Source organism: Sus scrofa, chromosome 5 (genome assembly GCF_000003025.6).
Source record: "Sus scrofa isolate TJ Tabasco breed Duroc chromosome 5, Sscrofa11.1, whole genome shotgun sequence".
In the NCBI taxonomy this organism is placed as follows: Eukaryota; Metazoa; Chordata; class Mammalia; order Artiodactyla; family Suidae; genus Sus; species Sus scrofa.
This window is the reverse complement of record NC_010447.5, coordinates 6,226,680-6,243,723: the sequence shown is the minus strand read 5'-3', so window position 1 is coordinate 6,243,723 and position 17,044 is coordinate 6,226,680. Positions and strand designations below refer to the sequence as shown.

The window sequence follows — 17,044 nt, the reverse complement described above, 5'->3', positions numbered from 1 at the left end:
CCTGTACTTAGCTAGCTAGGGTCCATGGCTGCATTTCATGCTACAGTGACAGAGCTGAACAGGCTGTGTGACCACAAAGCCTCAAATATTTACTATCTGGCTTTTTACAGAAAAAAATGTGCCAACCGCTGGGCTATTCTATTTGTGTATTTATACATCAGTTTTTTCTTGCTTGCTTGCTTTGTATTATTTTTTTCCCTCTTTTTAGGGGTGCACCTGTGACATATGGAGGTTCCCAGGCTAGGTCGCATTGGAGCTGTAGCTGCGGGCCTACGCCACAGCCTCAGCAATGCCAGATCCTTAACCCACTGAGCGAGACCAGGGATTGAACTTACATCCTCATGGATGCTGGCCAGATTCGTTTTTGCTGCGCCACAGTGGGAACGTGGGAACTCCATATGTCAATTTCCAACCAGACACTAAGCCCACCCCACAAAAAAGACACTAAGCCCACAAAAACAAAAATATATGGTATTTCCCTGTTTATCTATGGCCACTAATACCACACCCAGAATGCAGCAGAATGTCAGTATTTAATGAGAAAACACCTCACTGGCAGGGAGCATGTGCTGGTTCCTGATTCAAGGAAGAAACGCCGCCTAAAGGAAAGGTCAATGCCAGGTGTTGCTGGGATCAGAAGTTAGCATTTTTTTCATGAAGTGGAGAGAGAATAAAATGTGTCACAACCTCAATTCCCCCTCACAATTCCTACTAATTAAAGACAAAAACTAAGATATAAATAAATACTTAAAAGCGGCTTTTCACAAAAAAGTCCCAGGCTCTACTGCACTGATTTTATTATCCTAACACCGGCTCTTTTAGCAGGGCTGTAATTATCTAAGACTTTGCATAAGACACACAGGGTCTCTCCATTTCTTCTCTTGTCACATCTTTTTTTTTTTTTTCTTTTTTTTCTTTTTAGAGCCCCGCCTGTGGCAAATGGAAGCTCCCAGGCTAGGAGTTGAATCGGAGCTGCAGCTAGAGCCTACACCACAGCCACAGCAACACCAGATCCGAGCCGCATCTGTGACCCACGCTGCAGTTCCAGGCAATGCCAGATCGTGGACCCACTGGGCGAGGCCGGGTATCGAACCCTCATCCTCATGGATACTAGTTGGGTTCTTTATCCACTGAGCCACAACAGGAATGCCTCTTGTCACATCCAAAGAGCTGATTATTTTCCAAAGTCCCCCATAATTTGGTCCCACCTTGCCCCTCCCACTCCAAATAGGAATTCTCTCTCCACAGGCTCTCTCTACAGCCTCCCTAGGCACCTGCTTCCTGCTAAGACCACCTATCAAACGCTAAGCATCCTTGAAGACCTACCTCAAAACCACTCCTCCTTCCTTGAAGATTCTGACTCCTCTAGATTTCCAGGCCATGGATGAAAAACAAAGCAATTTTACCCATGTCATACCTTTTGGCAGAGTTTGGAAAGCTAGTAGCCATAGCTTTTCTGTGAAAGAAAACTTCCCCTCACTCCGTTTGAGTATCCTCTATGGGTCGAGACCCTCAGCAAATGCTTAGAGGTTATTGAGTTGGGGGCGGGGGTGTCAAAAAGATGAGTAGCCAAGATTAGACAAGAACCCCCAAATGATAATACATGGAGAATTAAAATAAATTCTACAGTGGAAAATCTACTTAGGATGCTAATGGAAAGTCAATGGGATCAGCAAGAGGTTTGGGGAGTAGTTACTCATGAAATCATCAGTGAATGTTGGAGAGTTTTTTGTTTTTTTGTGGGGATTTTTTTTTTTTTTTTTTTTGGTCTTTTTAGGGCTGCACCTCTGGCATATGGAGGTTCTCAGCCTAGGGGTCCAATCGGAGCTGTAGCTGCCAGCCTACACCACAGCCACAATTCAGGATCTGAGCCATGTCTGCAACCCGCACCACAGCTCACGGCAATGCCAGATCCTTAACCCACTGAGCAAGGCCAGGGATCCAACCTGCGTCCTCATGGATGCCAGTCAGATTCGTTAACCACTGAGCCACGACGGGAATGCCTTTAATTCATTTTTATTTCTTATTAAAGTATAGTTGATTTCCAATGTTGTGCCAATTTCCCAGAATTCTTTAAATAAAACGAACTTCAGATTATTATATTATTTCTTTATATGCTACATTAATTATTTTTGAAAAAGTAATTCCCATTTCATATTTGTTTTCTTGAAAATAACTTGGATTTATAAAACCTTCTCCTCACTGCTCTCAAATGCCCATCAAGAGGGACAATCCGCTGTGAAAAGGACAGAGCAGCTCTGTACTGCTACTATGGAAAGTGACAAAGACTGTCCTTGACCAAACTAGGCAGTCTCATCGGAGTCCTCTTCTTCACTGGACCTCAACCTTGGCCTACAGGAATTTCAGCTTTGGAGTTCCTGTTGTGGTGCAGTGGGTTATGAAGCCAACTAGTATTCATGAGGATACGAGTTTGATCCTTAGCCTTGCTCAGTGGGTTAAAGACCCAGTGTTGGAGTTCCCGTTGTGGTTCAGTGGTCAACGAATCTGACTAGGAGCCATGAGGTTGCCAGTTTGATCCCTGGCCTTGCTCAGTGGGTTAAGGATCCGGCGTTGCCATGAGCTGTGGTGTGGGTTGCAGATGTGGCTCAGATCCCGCGTTGCTGTGGCTCTGGTGTAGGCTGGCAGCTACAGCTCCCATTCGACCCCTAGCCTGGGAACCTCCATATGCTGTGGGAGCAGCCCAAGAAATGGCAAAAAGACAAAAAAAAAAAAAAAAAAAAATCAGTGTTGCCGTGAGCTGTGGTGTAGGTCACAGACGTGGCTCAGTTCTGGCCTTGCTGTGTCTGTGACATAGGCCAGCAGCTACAGCTCTGGGTTGGACCCCAGCCCAGGAATTTCCATATGCTGTAGGTGTGGCCAAATGAACCTATCTACAGAACAGAAACAAACACATGGACATAGAGAACAGCCTTGTGGTTGCCAAAGGGGAGGGAGTGGGATGACTGGGAGTTTGGGGTACTGGGAGTAGTAGATGCAAACCCCGAATTTGAATGGATAAGCAATGAATTGAATGAATATCCAATCAGCTGTGGTGGAGCGTGATAGAAGATAATATGGGGAAAAGAATGTATATATATATATACACATATAACTGGGTCACTTTGCTGAACAGCAGAAATTGACAGAACATTATAAATCAACTATAATGTTAAAAAATTAAAAAAGAAACAATTTGTGGAGTTCCCATTGTGGCTCAGCAGTAACGAACCCAACAAGTATCCATGCGGATGCAGGCTCAATCCCTGGCCTTGCTCAGTGGGTTAAGGATCTGGCGTGGCTGCGAGCTGTGGTGTAGGTCGCAAATGCAGCTTGGATCCCGATGTTGCTGTGGCTGTGGGCTAGGCCAGCAGCTTGCAGCTCTGATTTGACCCTTAGCCTGGGAACTTCCATATGCCGCAAATGTGGCCCTAAAAAAGCAAAAGAAAACTAAAAATCAAAATAACAAACACCAATTTGTAAAAATAAAACCACTCTTCTGTTTGTCACACATGTCTAAAGCCCCATCCAAAGTGTCAAATCTAACTTGTCAGTGATTGTCCAACCCAAAGCTCTTTAATACCTTGTAGGCAGCTCCTTGTAAGAGGATCCCTGCCTTAAAATCTTTGACCCCAAAGTGGTCCTGGAACCGAAAAAGGTTCAGAGAACGCCACCGGAGTGTTGGTGTATTCCTCTCCATTGCCTCACACAGAGGTCTGGGGAAAGGCCCTTTTTCCTTTTTCTTTTTAAAAAAGAATCAGTTGCAGCCTAAGTGCGAAGGGATGGCAGGCTTGGGAGGAAGCCCCTACATCCTAGCGCCGCCTGCCGGGGTCCCTGCATCCGCCCCGGGGAGGACCGCGCGCGGGGCTGCGGTAAGGCGGGGGGCCGGCAGGGGGCGCTCCAACCCCGCTCGAGAGGGGCCGCAGGGCTTCCTGGGAGCCGACCGGCGTCCGAGGTTCCCGCCGCCCAAGGTCCACGCGGCACTGAGTGTTTGGGATCCTGCCACGGCCCGGGCCGTCGCGCGCAGCGGGAATTCGGGGTCTGCGGAAGGGCTCTTCCTCTAATTCTACGCTCCAAGGATAAAAGCCTCCAACAGACACCACCCTGCCTTCCCTTGGTGCCGCCGCCCTAGTGCCCTCGATTCGGTAAGGTTTCTTTCGCCAAAAAAAGAGTCGCACAGTCGCAGCCAGGATAGAGGAGGGCTTCTAGAAAGAGGGAGAACGGGACTTGGGGGCGGGGGGGCGCGGTGGAGACGAGTTTCTCCCTCTTCTTGGCCGCCCTGGCCGCAGAGCGGCTCTGGACCCACCCGCAGCCCCCGGGACGTGGCGCGGCCCCCGCGCGCCTCCGCTCCGCTCCCCACGGTACCCGCGCGCGCCAAGAATCAGATTCGCTCCTGGAAACCCTCCCAAGGGCGGGAGGCGGCAGATGCTGGGTGTCGAGAGAATCGAATTGAACCTCAGTCAGTGGAAAGCATTTCCCCATCTGCCTGTCCTGGGTTGCAGGATTGGTTCAAATACTCTGTTTCCTCAGTTGCAACAAGAGGGGTTCGGAACCTCTCAGGGGTTCTGGACCATCTGAGGGCCTCTGAGTGTCTACGACGCCTTCAGCCTGGAGTCTTCCCCAAAGTCTACATAGGGACTGAGCTGCTGAATCCCCAGAGGAGGAAATTCCCTGAAACCAGAAACAGGAACCAAGACGAAGCCCCATGGTGAAAATGCCACTGGTGGAAGATAATGCACCTGTGCGTGCCTGCCGCAGGGATCAGAGATGGGAGCCGGTCCAGGGCACTTTGACAGCGAGATGGGTCAGAGAAGGAGCCCCGCACCTCGTGGCCCCTCAATCCACATTGAATGAGAGAAGGGGGCTGGGCTGGGTGCAGCACTTCACATGCCCACCCTAGGGCTGGGGGGCGGGAGAGATTTGTAAAAAGGACCAGGTGCCAAGGCCAAACTTTACCTCCCTCTCCAGGTGGCCCTGGGGGTCTCAGCTGCTATGCTGGAGGCCAAAATGCTTACCACCCTGACCTGCAAACTATGTTTCATTTAGGAAAGGTTAATTTAAGGAGGCCCCTCGCTAGGGCCAGCAAGGAAGCTGAGGTGCTTCTTGGGAAGAACCTCTGCCTCATCACAGCAATCATCAGTTGTTTTACCACCAGTGCCTTTGCACTGTAAGCCTCGTGTCTTGGGTTAGGTGCCCTGGGAAGCAGAGCTGCACTCTCTTATTCATGCATACAGAACACTCATCGCTCAGCCTCTCAGGAAGCAGCCTTTTAGCAAATCAGAGCAGCTGCGCAGGGCAGAAGTTGAACCTGGATTCAGCTGGGAACCTTACACGATTCCATGGGAAGCTCAGGAGCTGGGATGGTTGTCACCAGCCCTTTGTACATTGGCGAGGGCATTGACTGGGGTATAAGGACCGGTCCGTGGTGATGGAATGCCCTGGGGAGGCCATGTCCTCGGACGTGGCAGGTCCCTTCCATGAGGGGCGAGTCTCAGGGAAGAACTCAACTGTCACAGCTGACATTCGCCGCGGGCTGGAGGAATGACGGCTCGGCCCTTGCAGGATCCAGGGTGGTGCATCATAGCACACCCTCCACTCCTTGACCATAGCCTGTTTCTTTCTCTTCTGCTCTCTGCACATCTGAATTTTTCCCCCTGCTACTTAAGTTGCAGGGGTAGTTGACAGTCATACTGTGGCTCCCCCCCCTTTTTTTTTCCCCAAATGTGTCCCATTCTGAAGACAAGCCCAGAGTAAGGCTGGAATATCAAACCCTGATTCCAAATTGCTGGGGCAGAGGCCTTGGCCCAACTTGGGTCAGGTTGCCCCACCCCAGAAATTGGTTATGGTCTAGGGGCAGCGTCCAAGACAGGAATAGGGCTCCCTCAGACCCACCTTGGTGACTTTGTGGATGGGAGGGAGACAGCTCCCCAAAAGAGAGTTATTGCGAGTTAGGCACACATCCAAAGGTAACTGCTGCAAGGAGTAGGAGCTTTTAGACTGAAGCAATTAACATATGCCAAGGCATGGGAGAGTGAAAAATATGACATTTCAGATAATTCATGCATTTATTCATTGAACAAACATTTACTGAGCACCTGCTATGTACCAGATGCAACTTCAGGCTAGAAATACAACTGCGAAGAAACTGGGAAACTGACAACAGAGACATTAAGCAGCCCGCTCCTAGCACTTCCCAGCAGTGCTGAATGTGGAACTACCACAATAATTCCCGGAGAAAATGTTTTGGTGAGATGTTGAGTAAATAAAGTAGCATAGGTCGAGTTGACCCTTATCACAGGCTCTGAGCAAAAAAGAAAAAAAGAAAAGAATGCAAAACCCACATCTTCCATCACATGGTGGGAGCTGAAGAATTCTAGTCTGTGTTGCTCTGGTTGCTTAATAAACCATGAAGAGCCTGCCTGCCTTTACCTTGGAGACTGGCAGGCAGGATGCAGGATTCAGGCCAAGGGCCTGCCCCGACCCTGACTCGGGTGGGGAGTGGGGGTGCTAACTTTAGGACCAGGAAACTGGGGAGTTCCCATTGTGGCTCAGCAGGTTATGAACCTGACTAGCATCCATGAGGATGCAGGTTTGATCCCTGGCCTCACTCAGTGGGTTAAGGATCTGGCATTGATGGGGCTGTGGTGTAGGGGGGCAGGGGGGACGCTCAGGGGGTGGGGGTGGGGACACAGGAGTCCCAGGAGCCGATTGAGAGGCACGTGCCCCAGACCTGGAAGCATTCAGTTGACATAGCGATGAGGAGACAGGCTTGCCAGGCCTGTCCTTGTGAAGGGTGGCCCCTCTCCATTGCAGAGCCCAAGCCGAGCCTTATTAACTCCTCCCTGAACCTCTGCACGTATTCTAGGCAGGAGGCCGGGATCTAGGAACGCATGATTGCAACATGAGGGCTAAATAAAGACGCCTCCTCCCTCCTCCTCCTTCTCCATTACCCTCTCCAGGAAAACTAATCAGTTTACGCTGGAATAAAACCAACAGGTTCCAACTGGCAGGGACATGACCTCGTGTCACCTTTTTCTCTGCGCGTTGTCTTTCCTCTTCTACTTTTTTTTTTTTAACCACACCTGTGGCACGGGGCGGTTCCTGGGCCAGGGATTGAAACTTTGCTACAGCAGCAACCCAGGTGGCTGTGGTGACAATGCCTAATCCTTAACCCACTGTGCCACAAAGGAACTCCCTCTTCTGCTTTCTATTTTTATTTTTTTGCTTTTTAGGTCCACGCTCAAGGCATATGGAAATTCTCAGGCTAGGGGTTGAATTGGAGCTACAGCTGCTGGCCTGCACCACAGCCACAGCGACATCAGATCCTTCTGGGCATCTGCTGGCCATCTTTGGTGTCCTTGGCTTGGAGATGCATTGCTCCCATCTCTGCCTCCATCTTCAAGTGGTGTTGTCTGTGTCTTCACGTCATCTTTCATCTGCGACCTACACCACAGCTCATGACAACGCCAGATCCTTAACCCACTGAGCGAGGCCAGGGATCAAACCCGTGTCTTCATGAATGTTAGGTTCATTTCCGCTGAGCCAGAAGGGGGACCTCCTGTGCTTTTTGATTTGAGCTTTATGAGCTTTTCTTTCAAATACTCCCAGGGTGAGTTTAGGAGGAGAATTAGTTTCAGTGAGTTAAGATCTGTTGGTCGGGGTGAGCTCTATTTTGTGACTTTTAAGGTCTCAATTAATGAAGTAAAAACCCAAAGTCCCTGGGCAACGGGACTAAAAGAGGAGCTGCAGGTGTTCTCAGAAAGGGCTCGCTGTTTAGCCCCTTGAAGAAAGGGTTTTAGGAGTTCCCATCGTGGCGCAGTGGAAACAAATCCCACCAGGAACCACGAGGTTGTGTGTTTGACCCCTGGCCTCGCTCAGTGGGTTAAGGATCTGGTTTTGCTGTAGCTGTAGTGTAGGCTGGTGGCTGTAGATCCAATTGGACCCCTAGCCTGGGTACCTCCATATGCCGTGGGCATGGCCCTAAAAAGGAAAAAAAAAAAAAAAAAAAGAAGGGGTTTTGTTTATGGAGAAGAAACTGAGCAGAGGCATTTCCGTCATCGGTCACCTTAGGTCTTAGGGAAACAGGTCAGGCCCTGCCCCATGCAGGAAGGGGGGCAGGAGGTGAGGGGAGCAGACGGCCTGTCAGAGGGTGCCTCGGCCACTGCACTTTGGGCCAGTAGGACAGGACAGCCTGGCAGCCAGCCCAGCCTGAGGGCTGCAGAGCTCACACGGTTCCCACTCGCGGTGAGTTGCCAGGGAGCGTTACCAGCCTCGGACCAGATGTCAGCAAAGGGTTTCAATAGCTCCAGAGAACTTGCCAAGCTGCCCTGGACCTTGTCACTTGCTCTGAAGCTACTTGCCCAGAGCCAGGCACACCCCAGGGACCCAGCATTTCCTTCCATTTCCACCTTCAGGCGTTCAAGTCCACCTTGCTGAGACTCTCAGTCTGACGAGGCTGTTTCACTTGGCCCTGGCTACACCCCCTGTCCCCTAACTCCCCACCAGCCCTCCTGAATCCATGCCCAAACCAAGCAGGGTTGGTTGTCTTTTTTTTTTTTTTTTTTTGGCCACACCCACAACATGGAGAAGTTCCTGGGCCGGGAATAGAACCCACGCCACAGCAGCAGCCAGAGCCACAGCAGTGACAAAGCTGAATCCTCTACTGCTGAGCCCTGAGACCCCAGGAGCGTGCCGGGGAGTCCCGCCCTCCACACAGAACCCAGTCCTGAGGCTGAGCCAAGCAGCTCCCCACTCTCAGGGTGTCTATTTGTGTAGAGTAGGACTCTTTCTAATGGTTTTCCCTAACTGTGAAACTAACTGATCTACGGGGGATGGAGAATGAGATATCAGCAATGCCCCCCACAGAGACCGACCCTCAAAACTGGAGACCAGAGGCCCTGAAACATCCCAGAGCACTCTCATGGGCAATGCTAAGGAACTAAAAAGAAAATTACAATTTTTTTTTTCTTTGTAGGACCACACCCGCAGCATATGTAAGTTCTCAGGCTAGGGTCGAATCAGAGCTATGGCCAAGAGCCTACACCACAGCCACAGCAACGCGGGATCCGAACCGCATCTGCAACCTACACCACAGATCTTAGTAACGCCAGATTACTAAGTGAGGCCAGGGATCAAACCTGCAACCTCATCAGTCCTAGTCAGATTCGTCCCCCTGCGCCACAGCAGGAACTCCTATGTTCCTTATTCTTTGAATTCTTAATTCATAAAAAAAAAAAAAAATTCCTAAGCTCCTGTCATAGTGCCTTAGCTGTTCATGTGTAACCTATTGCTGTATAACCATCTGCCCCAAGACTTAATGACAAAAGCCTCTCTGGGGATGACTCAAATCTGGAAGTGAAAGAAGAAAAGACAGACTGATTTGACAATATAAAAATTAAAAAAATAAAACTTCTGTCTGGCGATACATAGATTCAAAAGTCAAAAGACAAGCATTTGGAAAAAAATATGCAACTCATGTCATAGAGTAAGAACTAATCTAATAATAAGAGTTCTAAGAAGACAGGGAAAAAATAGCAAAAACGGAGAAGGGACATTTAAAAAACACAAATGGGGGAGTTCCCTGGTGGCCCAGAGGGTTAAGCATCCCAGCATTGTCACTGCTGTGGCAGAGGGTGGATCCCCAGCCTGGGAATTTGCACATGCTGCAGGCAAGGCCAGAAACAAAAGCCACAAAAATACAAATGGGAGTCCCCGCCGTGGTTCAGTAGTGACTGGTATCCACGAGGATGTGAGTTTGATCCCTGGCCTTGCTCAGTGGGTTAAGGATCCGGCGTTGCCGTGAGCTGTGGTGTAGGTCGCAGATGCAGCTTGGATACTGCGTTGCTGTGGCTGTGGTATAGGCCGGTGGCTGCAGCTCTGATTAGACCCCTAGCCTGGGAACCTCCATATGCTGCAGGTGTGGCCCTAAAAAGAAAAAAAAAAAAAAAAAGCCCTGAGATACAATTTCTCATCTATCAGACTGACAGATTCAAAAGCTGGATACTGGCCTCCTCTGTCAAGTGCCCAGGAGGCAGACTGGTCTGGCACAGGCAGAGCACAGAATGGCCATGTGGAAACATCTAGCAACCTTATAATTGTGTCCAGCCTTTGCTCCAGCTCTCCCTCCTCTGGGAGTTTTTCTTACAGTGGCCCCTGATTAGGTACGTAGCATTGTAACACAAAAAATGGGAAAGAGCACGATTTTCCCTCTGTAAGGGACAGATAAATAAAAGCGTGGCTTATTCCCACAGTAGAAGACTGTGTAAGGATAAGGCATAAGAAAATGAGTTTAAATGAACTGGGACGAAGCACGAGGATATACCTTGAAGGCACAGAACGGTGAGCGCGACAAGCTACTTCTGGTGCCAGAAAAGCAGGAAGATTTGCCTGCATTAAAAAATAATGATAATAATAACCTGAAGAACACTCAGAAGTTAATAGAAGTTTCCTGAAGTGAGGGGTGGGAGTGGGTTGGCCAGGGGTGGGGTGAAAACAAGATCCCTCCCTGTATATGCCTCGTTATGTGTGTTTCTTTGAACCATGTGAGTGTGTTGTCTCATCAAAAAAAATTAAATATGGGGAGGTCCCATCATGGCTGAGCGGAAATGAATCCATGAGGACAAAGGTTCGATCCCTGGCCTCACCCAGTGGGTTAAGGATCTGGCATTGCCCTGAGCTGTGGTGTAGGCTGCAGACACGGCTTGGATCCTTTGTTGCTATAGTTGTGGCGTAGGCCAGCCACTACACCCTTAGCCTGGAACCTCCATATGCCAAGGGTGTGTCCCTAAAAAGAAAAAAAAAAAAAAAATTAAATATGGGAGTTCCCTTGTAGCATAGCAGGTTAAGTATCCAGACTGTCACTGCAGTGGTTGGGGTCACTGCTGTAGTGTGGATTTGATTCCTAGCCTGGAAACTTCTACATGACACAGGCATGGCCAAAAAAAAAAAAAAAAAAATCAATATGCACAATTCAATAAGAAGGAAAAAATCTCATGTCAGATTACATGGAACACAGCTAAAAGCATCTTTAGGAGTTCCCGTCGTGGCGCAGTGGTTAACGAATCTGACTAGGAACCATGAGGTTGCGGGTTCGGTCCCTGCCCTTGCTCAGTGGGCTAACGATCCGGCGTTGCCGTGAGCTGTGGTGTAGGTTGCAGACGCGGCTCGGATCCCGCGTTGCTGTGGCTCTGGCGTAGGCCGGTGGCTACAGCTCCGATTCAACCCCTAGCCTGGGAACCTCCATATGCCGCGGGAGCGGCCCAAGAAATGCAACAACAACAACAACAAAGACAAAAGACAAAAAATAAATAAATAAATAAAAGCATCTTTAGAAGTTTTTTTGTTTTGTTTTTGTCTTTTCCAGGGCCGTACCCATAGCATGTGGAGGTACCCAGGCTAGGGGTCGAATCGGAGCTATAGCCACCGACCTATGCCACAGCCACAGCAATGCGGGATGCTGTGGCTGTGACTAGGCTGGCAGCTGTAGCTCCGATTCGACCCCTAGCCTGGGAACCTCGGGTTTGGCCCTCAAAAGACAAAAAAAAAAAAAAAAAGACTGTGTATTCACCTCCAGCCCAGCCCCGATTCTTATTCAGAAACCTTTCTCCTTTTAACTATAAAACTTGTCGCAATCCTTCTGCACGGGGAGGGAGCGCAGTCTTTAAGGCATAGCCTGCTGTGACCCTCCTTTGCCTGGCAAAGCGATAAAGCTATTTTTTTTCTCCTTTACCCCGAACTCTGTGTTTCAATTTGACACCGGCAGACAGAGGCCAAATTCCAGCAGCAAAACTTGAGAGTTAAGTTTTAACTGGGGCAAAATTAGGACGTAAGGCTGGGAGACATCATCTCAGAGAAACCGCTCTGAGGCAGTGAGGGGGGAGCTAGGATGTACAGGAGTTTCTGCAACAAAGCACAGGTAGCAGGAGCAAGAGAGGCCTGGGTTCACTGAAATCATTCCTTTTATATGCACCTCCACTCTCAGGGCCAGTGTCCTGATGTGTCACAGCCTGCAGGACTCACCAGCTTGCGCCCTTGGAGAGACTGCAATTCACAGATGACGGGGACATCCTTTGTAGTATCCTTAACTACAGACTGGGCTAGCTCTGAAATACCGCCCCCAAGAGGAAAGTGGGGGTATCAGGATGTGGATAAAGGCGAGCTGAGGTGCACGGTGTGAGCCAGCAACACATTGTACCAAAGTTTGTGGCTGGTCTCCTGAAGGTCGCAAGGAGCAGACTACACCATGAAGGATTTTAGCGTTTTTTTCTAAGATGTGAAGAGATGCAAGAATTGGACACATAAAACCTTCTCTTAAAAGCATCTGACTGTGGAGTTCCCGTCGTGGCATAGTGGTAAACGAATCCGACTAGGAACCATGAGGTTGCAGGTTCGATCCCAGGCCTTGCTTGTGGGTTAAGGATCCAGCGTTGCGATGAGCTGCCGTGTAGGTTGCAGCCGCTGCTTGGATCCCGCGTTGCTGTGGCTCTGGCGTAGGCTGGTGGCTACAGCTCCGATTAGACCCCTAGCCTGGGAACCTCCATATGCTGCGGGAGCGGCCCAAGAAATGGTAAAAGAAAAAAAAAAAGAAAACCATCTGACTGTCTGAAGAACTGTTCTTCCAGTTTTCCCAAAGCACAGAATGCTTCCCTCTTGATTTTCACCCTGCACTCTGCTCAGGGCGCGTGCTGCGGGTTGACAGCTGCAGTAGCTGGTGGTTTAATCCACGTAGAGCCGGATGGCAAGTGTTAAACAGTTCACAGAATACATTCATTCATTCACCTGTGCAACAGACGCTAAGTCTGGCTCCTGCCAGGCACTGCTGAGGACCCCAGGGCACAGTGCGCACACAGTGGGTGCAGCCCAGCCTTCCAGAGGGGCGTTAAACCACTGAACAAAGAGCCGTCCCAGAGTCACTGCTGTGGCCCAACGGGATCTGCTCCTCCGCCCAGCACAGTGGGTTAAGGATTCAGCTGTTGCTGCAGCTGTGGCAACCGCAGCTCGAATAGCTCCCTGGCTAGAGAAGTTCATGTGCCATGGAGCAGCCCAAAAAGAAAACAGGGAAAAAAAAGAGCCACCGCACCTTTCGCCAACGGTGAGGACCCATGAGGTGCTCTGGGGTCCAAGATTTGGAGGTCGTTTGCCCATAACCCCCGGGCTCTCCAGCTGCTCTGCTGGGCGCCAGTCCCTGGGCCGGGGGTTGGGAGGGAGGCGGGGGGAGGGCAAAGACCAGGTTCCACACCAGCTGGGATCCCGCCGCCCGCGGCGGGGGCGGCGCGTGCGCGGAGAGGCGGGGCGGGGCCCGGAGCTCCGGCCTCCCTCCGCCGGGCGCGTCTTAGCCAGTCGGAGCGCGGCAGCCATGAGACCCGGGAACGCGAGCAATGGGTGAAGATGCCCGGTCCCGGGCCCCCTTAGACTGAGTGGGCTGGGGGAGGCCAGGCGTGCGCGTCCACCCGCCCACGCACCTACCTGGGCCTGCAGAGGGGAAGGGAAGGGGGGGGTCACGCCGCCCCCCTGGCTGTAGCCCCGTCCTGGGTGGACAGCCTGGGGACAGGGCCCCACCGGCGGGAGGGCGGGGGTCCTGGGAAGCGGCCGCACGTGGCCTCTCGGGGTTCCAAGAGCCCCCAAGTTAGAGAAGCAAGCTGAAGGGAGTCTCTGGCGCGGTCGGGAGGGCCCGCGGGCTGAGAAGGTCAGTCCTGGGCGCTGGAGGAGGCGGCCCTGAGCAGCGCGGGCGGGAGACAGCGCAGCGCCAGGCGGTCGGGGCTGCGGCCTGGGGTCGTGCTGCCCCCGCTCATCCTAACTTGACCCGTTCTCCCTGTGTGACCTTGGGCATGGGCTGCACCTCCCTATGCCCCGGCCGCTGGGCTGGGAAGGGAGGGTGGTAGTGATCCAGCCTGCTGTGAGGATGCGGGGAGATGGGGCCAGCCCACGCGGCCCTCAGTGAAGGCTTAGAAATGTTGGCCATTGTTACTACTCTGTTTACTCTAGTTTTATAGAAAACGGAGGTTTTAGTAACTTGCTCAAGGTCACACAGCCAGCAAGCGGCAGAGCCCAGGCCAGCCAATCCTCCACTATATTCTAGAAAGTTCTGCCATGAAGCCCTGCCGAGGTTTTCCTCACCCGGTGAACTCAGCTTATCGTTCCCTCTTCTGGGTATCCCCCACACCCACATTTGCCCCCCCCATCATCCCTGGGGGCAGCGCAGGAGTCTGAGCCCCCTGGGCAGTGCCGTTACCCTGACACATCAGGGCAGAGAGGAGGGACTCAGCAAGTGCCGGCTTCATGGTCATTTTTTATTTCAGGTCTCATGTCAGAGCTGAAGCTCGCTGTGCCCTGGGGCCACATTGCCGCCAAAATCTGGGGCCCCCAGCAGGGCTCCCCAGTTCTCTGCCTTCACGGCTGGCTGGACAATGCTAACTCCTTCGACAGGCTCATCCCTCTTCTCCCGAAAGGTGGGCCTGGGGCTGAAGGGGAGCCAAGGACCAGGCGGCAGGATTTCGGGAGGATGAGGAGGGGAGACGGCTGACCTAGACGCCTTCCCCGCCCCTTACCTCTGTCTCAGACTTTCACTACGTGGCCATGGATTTTGGGGGTCATGGGCTCTCGTCCCATTATAGCCCAGGTTTCCCGTATTACCACCAAAACTTTGTGACTGAGGTCCGAAGGGTCGTGGCAGGTAAGAGGCAGCGTGTGTGTGTGTGTGTGTGTGTGTGTGTGTGTTGAGGGCAGGGGCTCTGGGATGGATCCCTCATCCTTGGGGTGGGGTGGCCAGGAAGCGATGCCTGCCTGAGAATGAATGGCTTGGGGTCTGGCCTCAGTTCTGCCAGGAATTCACAGGCGCCTTTGGGAAGGCTGGAGAGAGCTGCCGAGAAGAGTGTGCTTCCTCCTGTGGGTTCCACCCCTGCGGGGGAGCTGGGTCCCCCTAAACTGGTGTCCTGAGTGGGGCATCCCAGATGCTGGGGAGGGATTTCCAGAGCACAGGGACTGTAGGACGAGGGGCGGAGGGCTGGGCCCATCCTGACCTGGCTCCGTGTGTTTTCAGCCCTGAAATGGAACCGTTTTTCCCTCCTGGGCCACAGTTTTGGTGAGTACGCTTTGGCCCGGACCTGGCTGGTCTTGGGCTGTGGGGCCGCGAGGAAGGGAGAGGACTCGGAGCACAGGTGCCCTTCCCGCTGCCCTTCTGGGTCCTGCAGGGAGAGAAGAGAGGGTTCCCTGAGCACTGGCACTTGGCCACTGTGCCCTCTGGTCTCAGGCAGCTCCCTAAAGGTACATCTGGCTTCAGAGACGGCCGTCTGCCCATCTGCGAGGGCGACCTGGCCTTCTGAATGGTCAGATCGGATGCAGGGGCCACGGGGTCTCAGAGAGGGAGCCTCAAATTTGATGGCGGTTACAGAGCCCTGCCCGCTCGTGGGGGACAGGAGCCAGGCCCCTAGCTCGGCGGTGGGTCAGCCCCTGGGGAGAAGTTTAGTAGGATTTTGACAGCTGGGGAATATCAGCTGACTACTGTTTTGTCCCTCAGGTGGCACTGTGGGTGGAATGGTAAGTAGATGGCTTTGCAGTGACCACCCCTGACCATCCCTCCAGGCGGGTGGGGAGAGCAGGAGGAGGAGGCGGAGGCACCTGGATGGGGCAGTGCCTCCACCGATCGGGAGTTTCGAGTGGTGTTTTCGTGGCTCAGGCCCGTCTCCCTTGTAGACCCCGTGATGACCCCTGTTGTGGGGGATTCCTGACGGAGTTGACTGTTTCAGCGTTGCCCACCCCTGTGTCCCAGAGAACCCTGGGGTCCAGCCACCCCCAGGGTCTGGAGCTTAGTGCTGGGTGCAGACTGCCGGAGGAAGCGGGGAGGAAGGCGCCCTGACGGGCTGGGAGGTTCTTGCTGGCCTCTTGCTCCGTCTTGGGAAGATGGAGCCCCGTCTCCTTTTTCCTCTTCTATTCATTCTTCCCTTCTTGTGTCACATCACAGTTTTCCTGTATCTTCCCCGAGATGGTGGATAAACTTATCTTGCTGGACTCCTCACCATTTGTCCTGGACACTAATGTAAGAACAGGGCTTTCGTGGATGCTGTCACTGGAAGAGACCAGGTCCCAGGGGGTGCCCTTGGTGGAGACCAGCGAGGCGGAGGGAGGTGGCAAAGGGTAGACAGGGTTATGCTGTTTATGCCATAGGAGTGGGCAGAGGACAGGGCGAACCTGTGTCATTCTTAGAAACCCCGTGTGTGGCCTGGGGTCTGCAGAATGCCAGGGCCATCACGAAGTGGCAGGGGTGGGAGTGGGTAGGAGCAGCCGGTAGAGGAAGCTCCAGGGGCACACAGTTTGGGGGGGGCCACCTGCACTGGTGCTCAAAGCAGTGGGTTGCAGACAGGGCCAGGCTCTTCTCTGAATGAGCTGGGCTGGCCCTGGGTACACTGGAAGCCCCCTCTGCCTTCTCTTCTCCAACACGTGGAGTGAGTGTTAGTTAACAGATGAACTCGCCAGCCTGGATGGTCTGTGACTTATGGTCCGTATTAGTGCCTCTTTGCCAAGCACCTGGCGGTTGACAGGGCTGTCCTTCCTTTCTGCTCCATCACTGAGCCGGGTCCCTCCAGCTGTCCCCGGCCACGGGCAGGGCTGGGCTGGCTGTGAGCATTTGCTCGGGATCACTAGCAACTAGCAGGGGCTGACCCCGAGCCACCCCTCCTGGGGTCAGAATGCATCTTGGGCTAAGAGGGGCCCAGCTGAGGGGCTGCTGAGGGTGGAGGGTGGGGCTGGGGAGGGGCCGAGCCCCTCTGGGTGCAGCCTGGAGCCCGGGCCCCCCCAGCAGAACCCATGAATCCTCAGGAAGTAGAGAGCATGCTGAGCTACAAGCGGAGAGCCATAGAACACACGCTGCAGCTGGAGGCCTCCAACAAGCCGTCGAAAGTGGTCAGCCCGCAGGAGATGCTGCAGGGGTGGGTGCTGGCGACCGAGCCCCGTGGGGTCCCGGGGGCGTCGTGGACACTGAGGGAGGACGTCTCTGGGGCACCTTGGAAGCTTCTGACTCCTACTCGCAAATCCACAGCAAGTCTGTTTTCTG

The 17,044-nt window shown here is 52.7% G+C and overlaps 1 protein-coding gene across 2 annotated transcripts in view; it reads left to right on the top strand.

The window, feature by feature from the left end:
• SERHL2 (serine hydrolase like 2) overlaps nt 3,913-17,044 on the top strand; it is a 23,489-nt gene continuing 10,357 nt past the window's right edge. The window contains exons 1-7 of one of the 2 annotated variants that reach the window (XM_021091434.1): nt 3,913-4,142; nt 14,295-14,444; nt 14,555-14,668; nt 15,035-15,076; nt 15,512-15,531; nt 15,956-16,030; nt 16,810-16,919. In XM_021091434.1, coding sequence (XP_020947093.1) covers nt 14,300-14,444; nt 14,555-14,668; nt 15,035-15,076; nt 15,512-15,531; nt 15,956-16,030; nt 16,810-16,919 — 506 coding nt within the window. In that variant the 5' untranslated portion in view covers nt 3,913-4,142; nt 14,295-14,299. Of the gene's footprint in view, nt 4,143-13,271; nt 13,378-14,294; nt 14,445-14,554; nt 14,669-15,034; nt 15,077-15,511; nt 15,532-15,955; nt 16,031-16,809; nt 16,920-17,044 lie in introns of those variants that run through there. The other variant, XM_021091433.1, reaches the window with a different exon arrangement.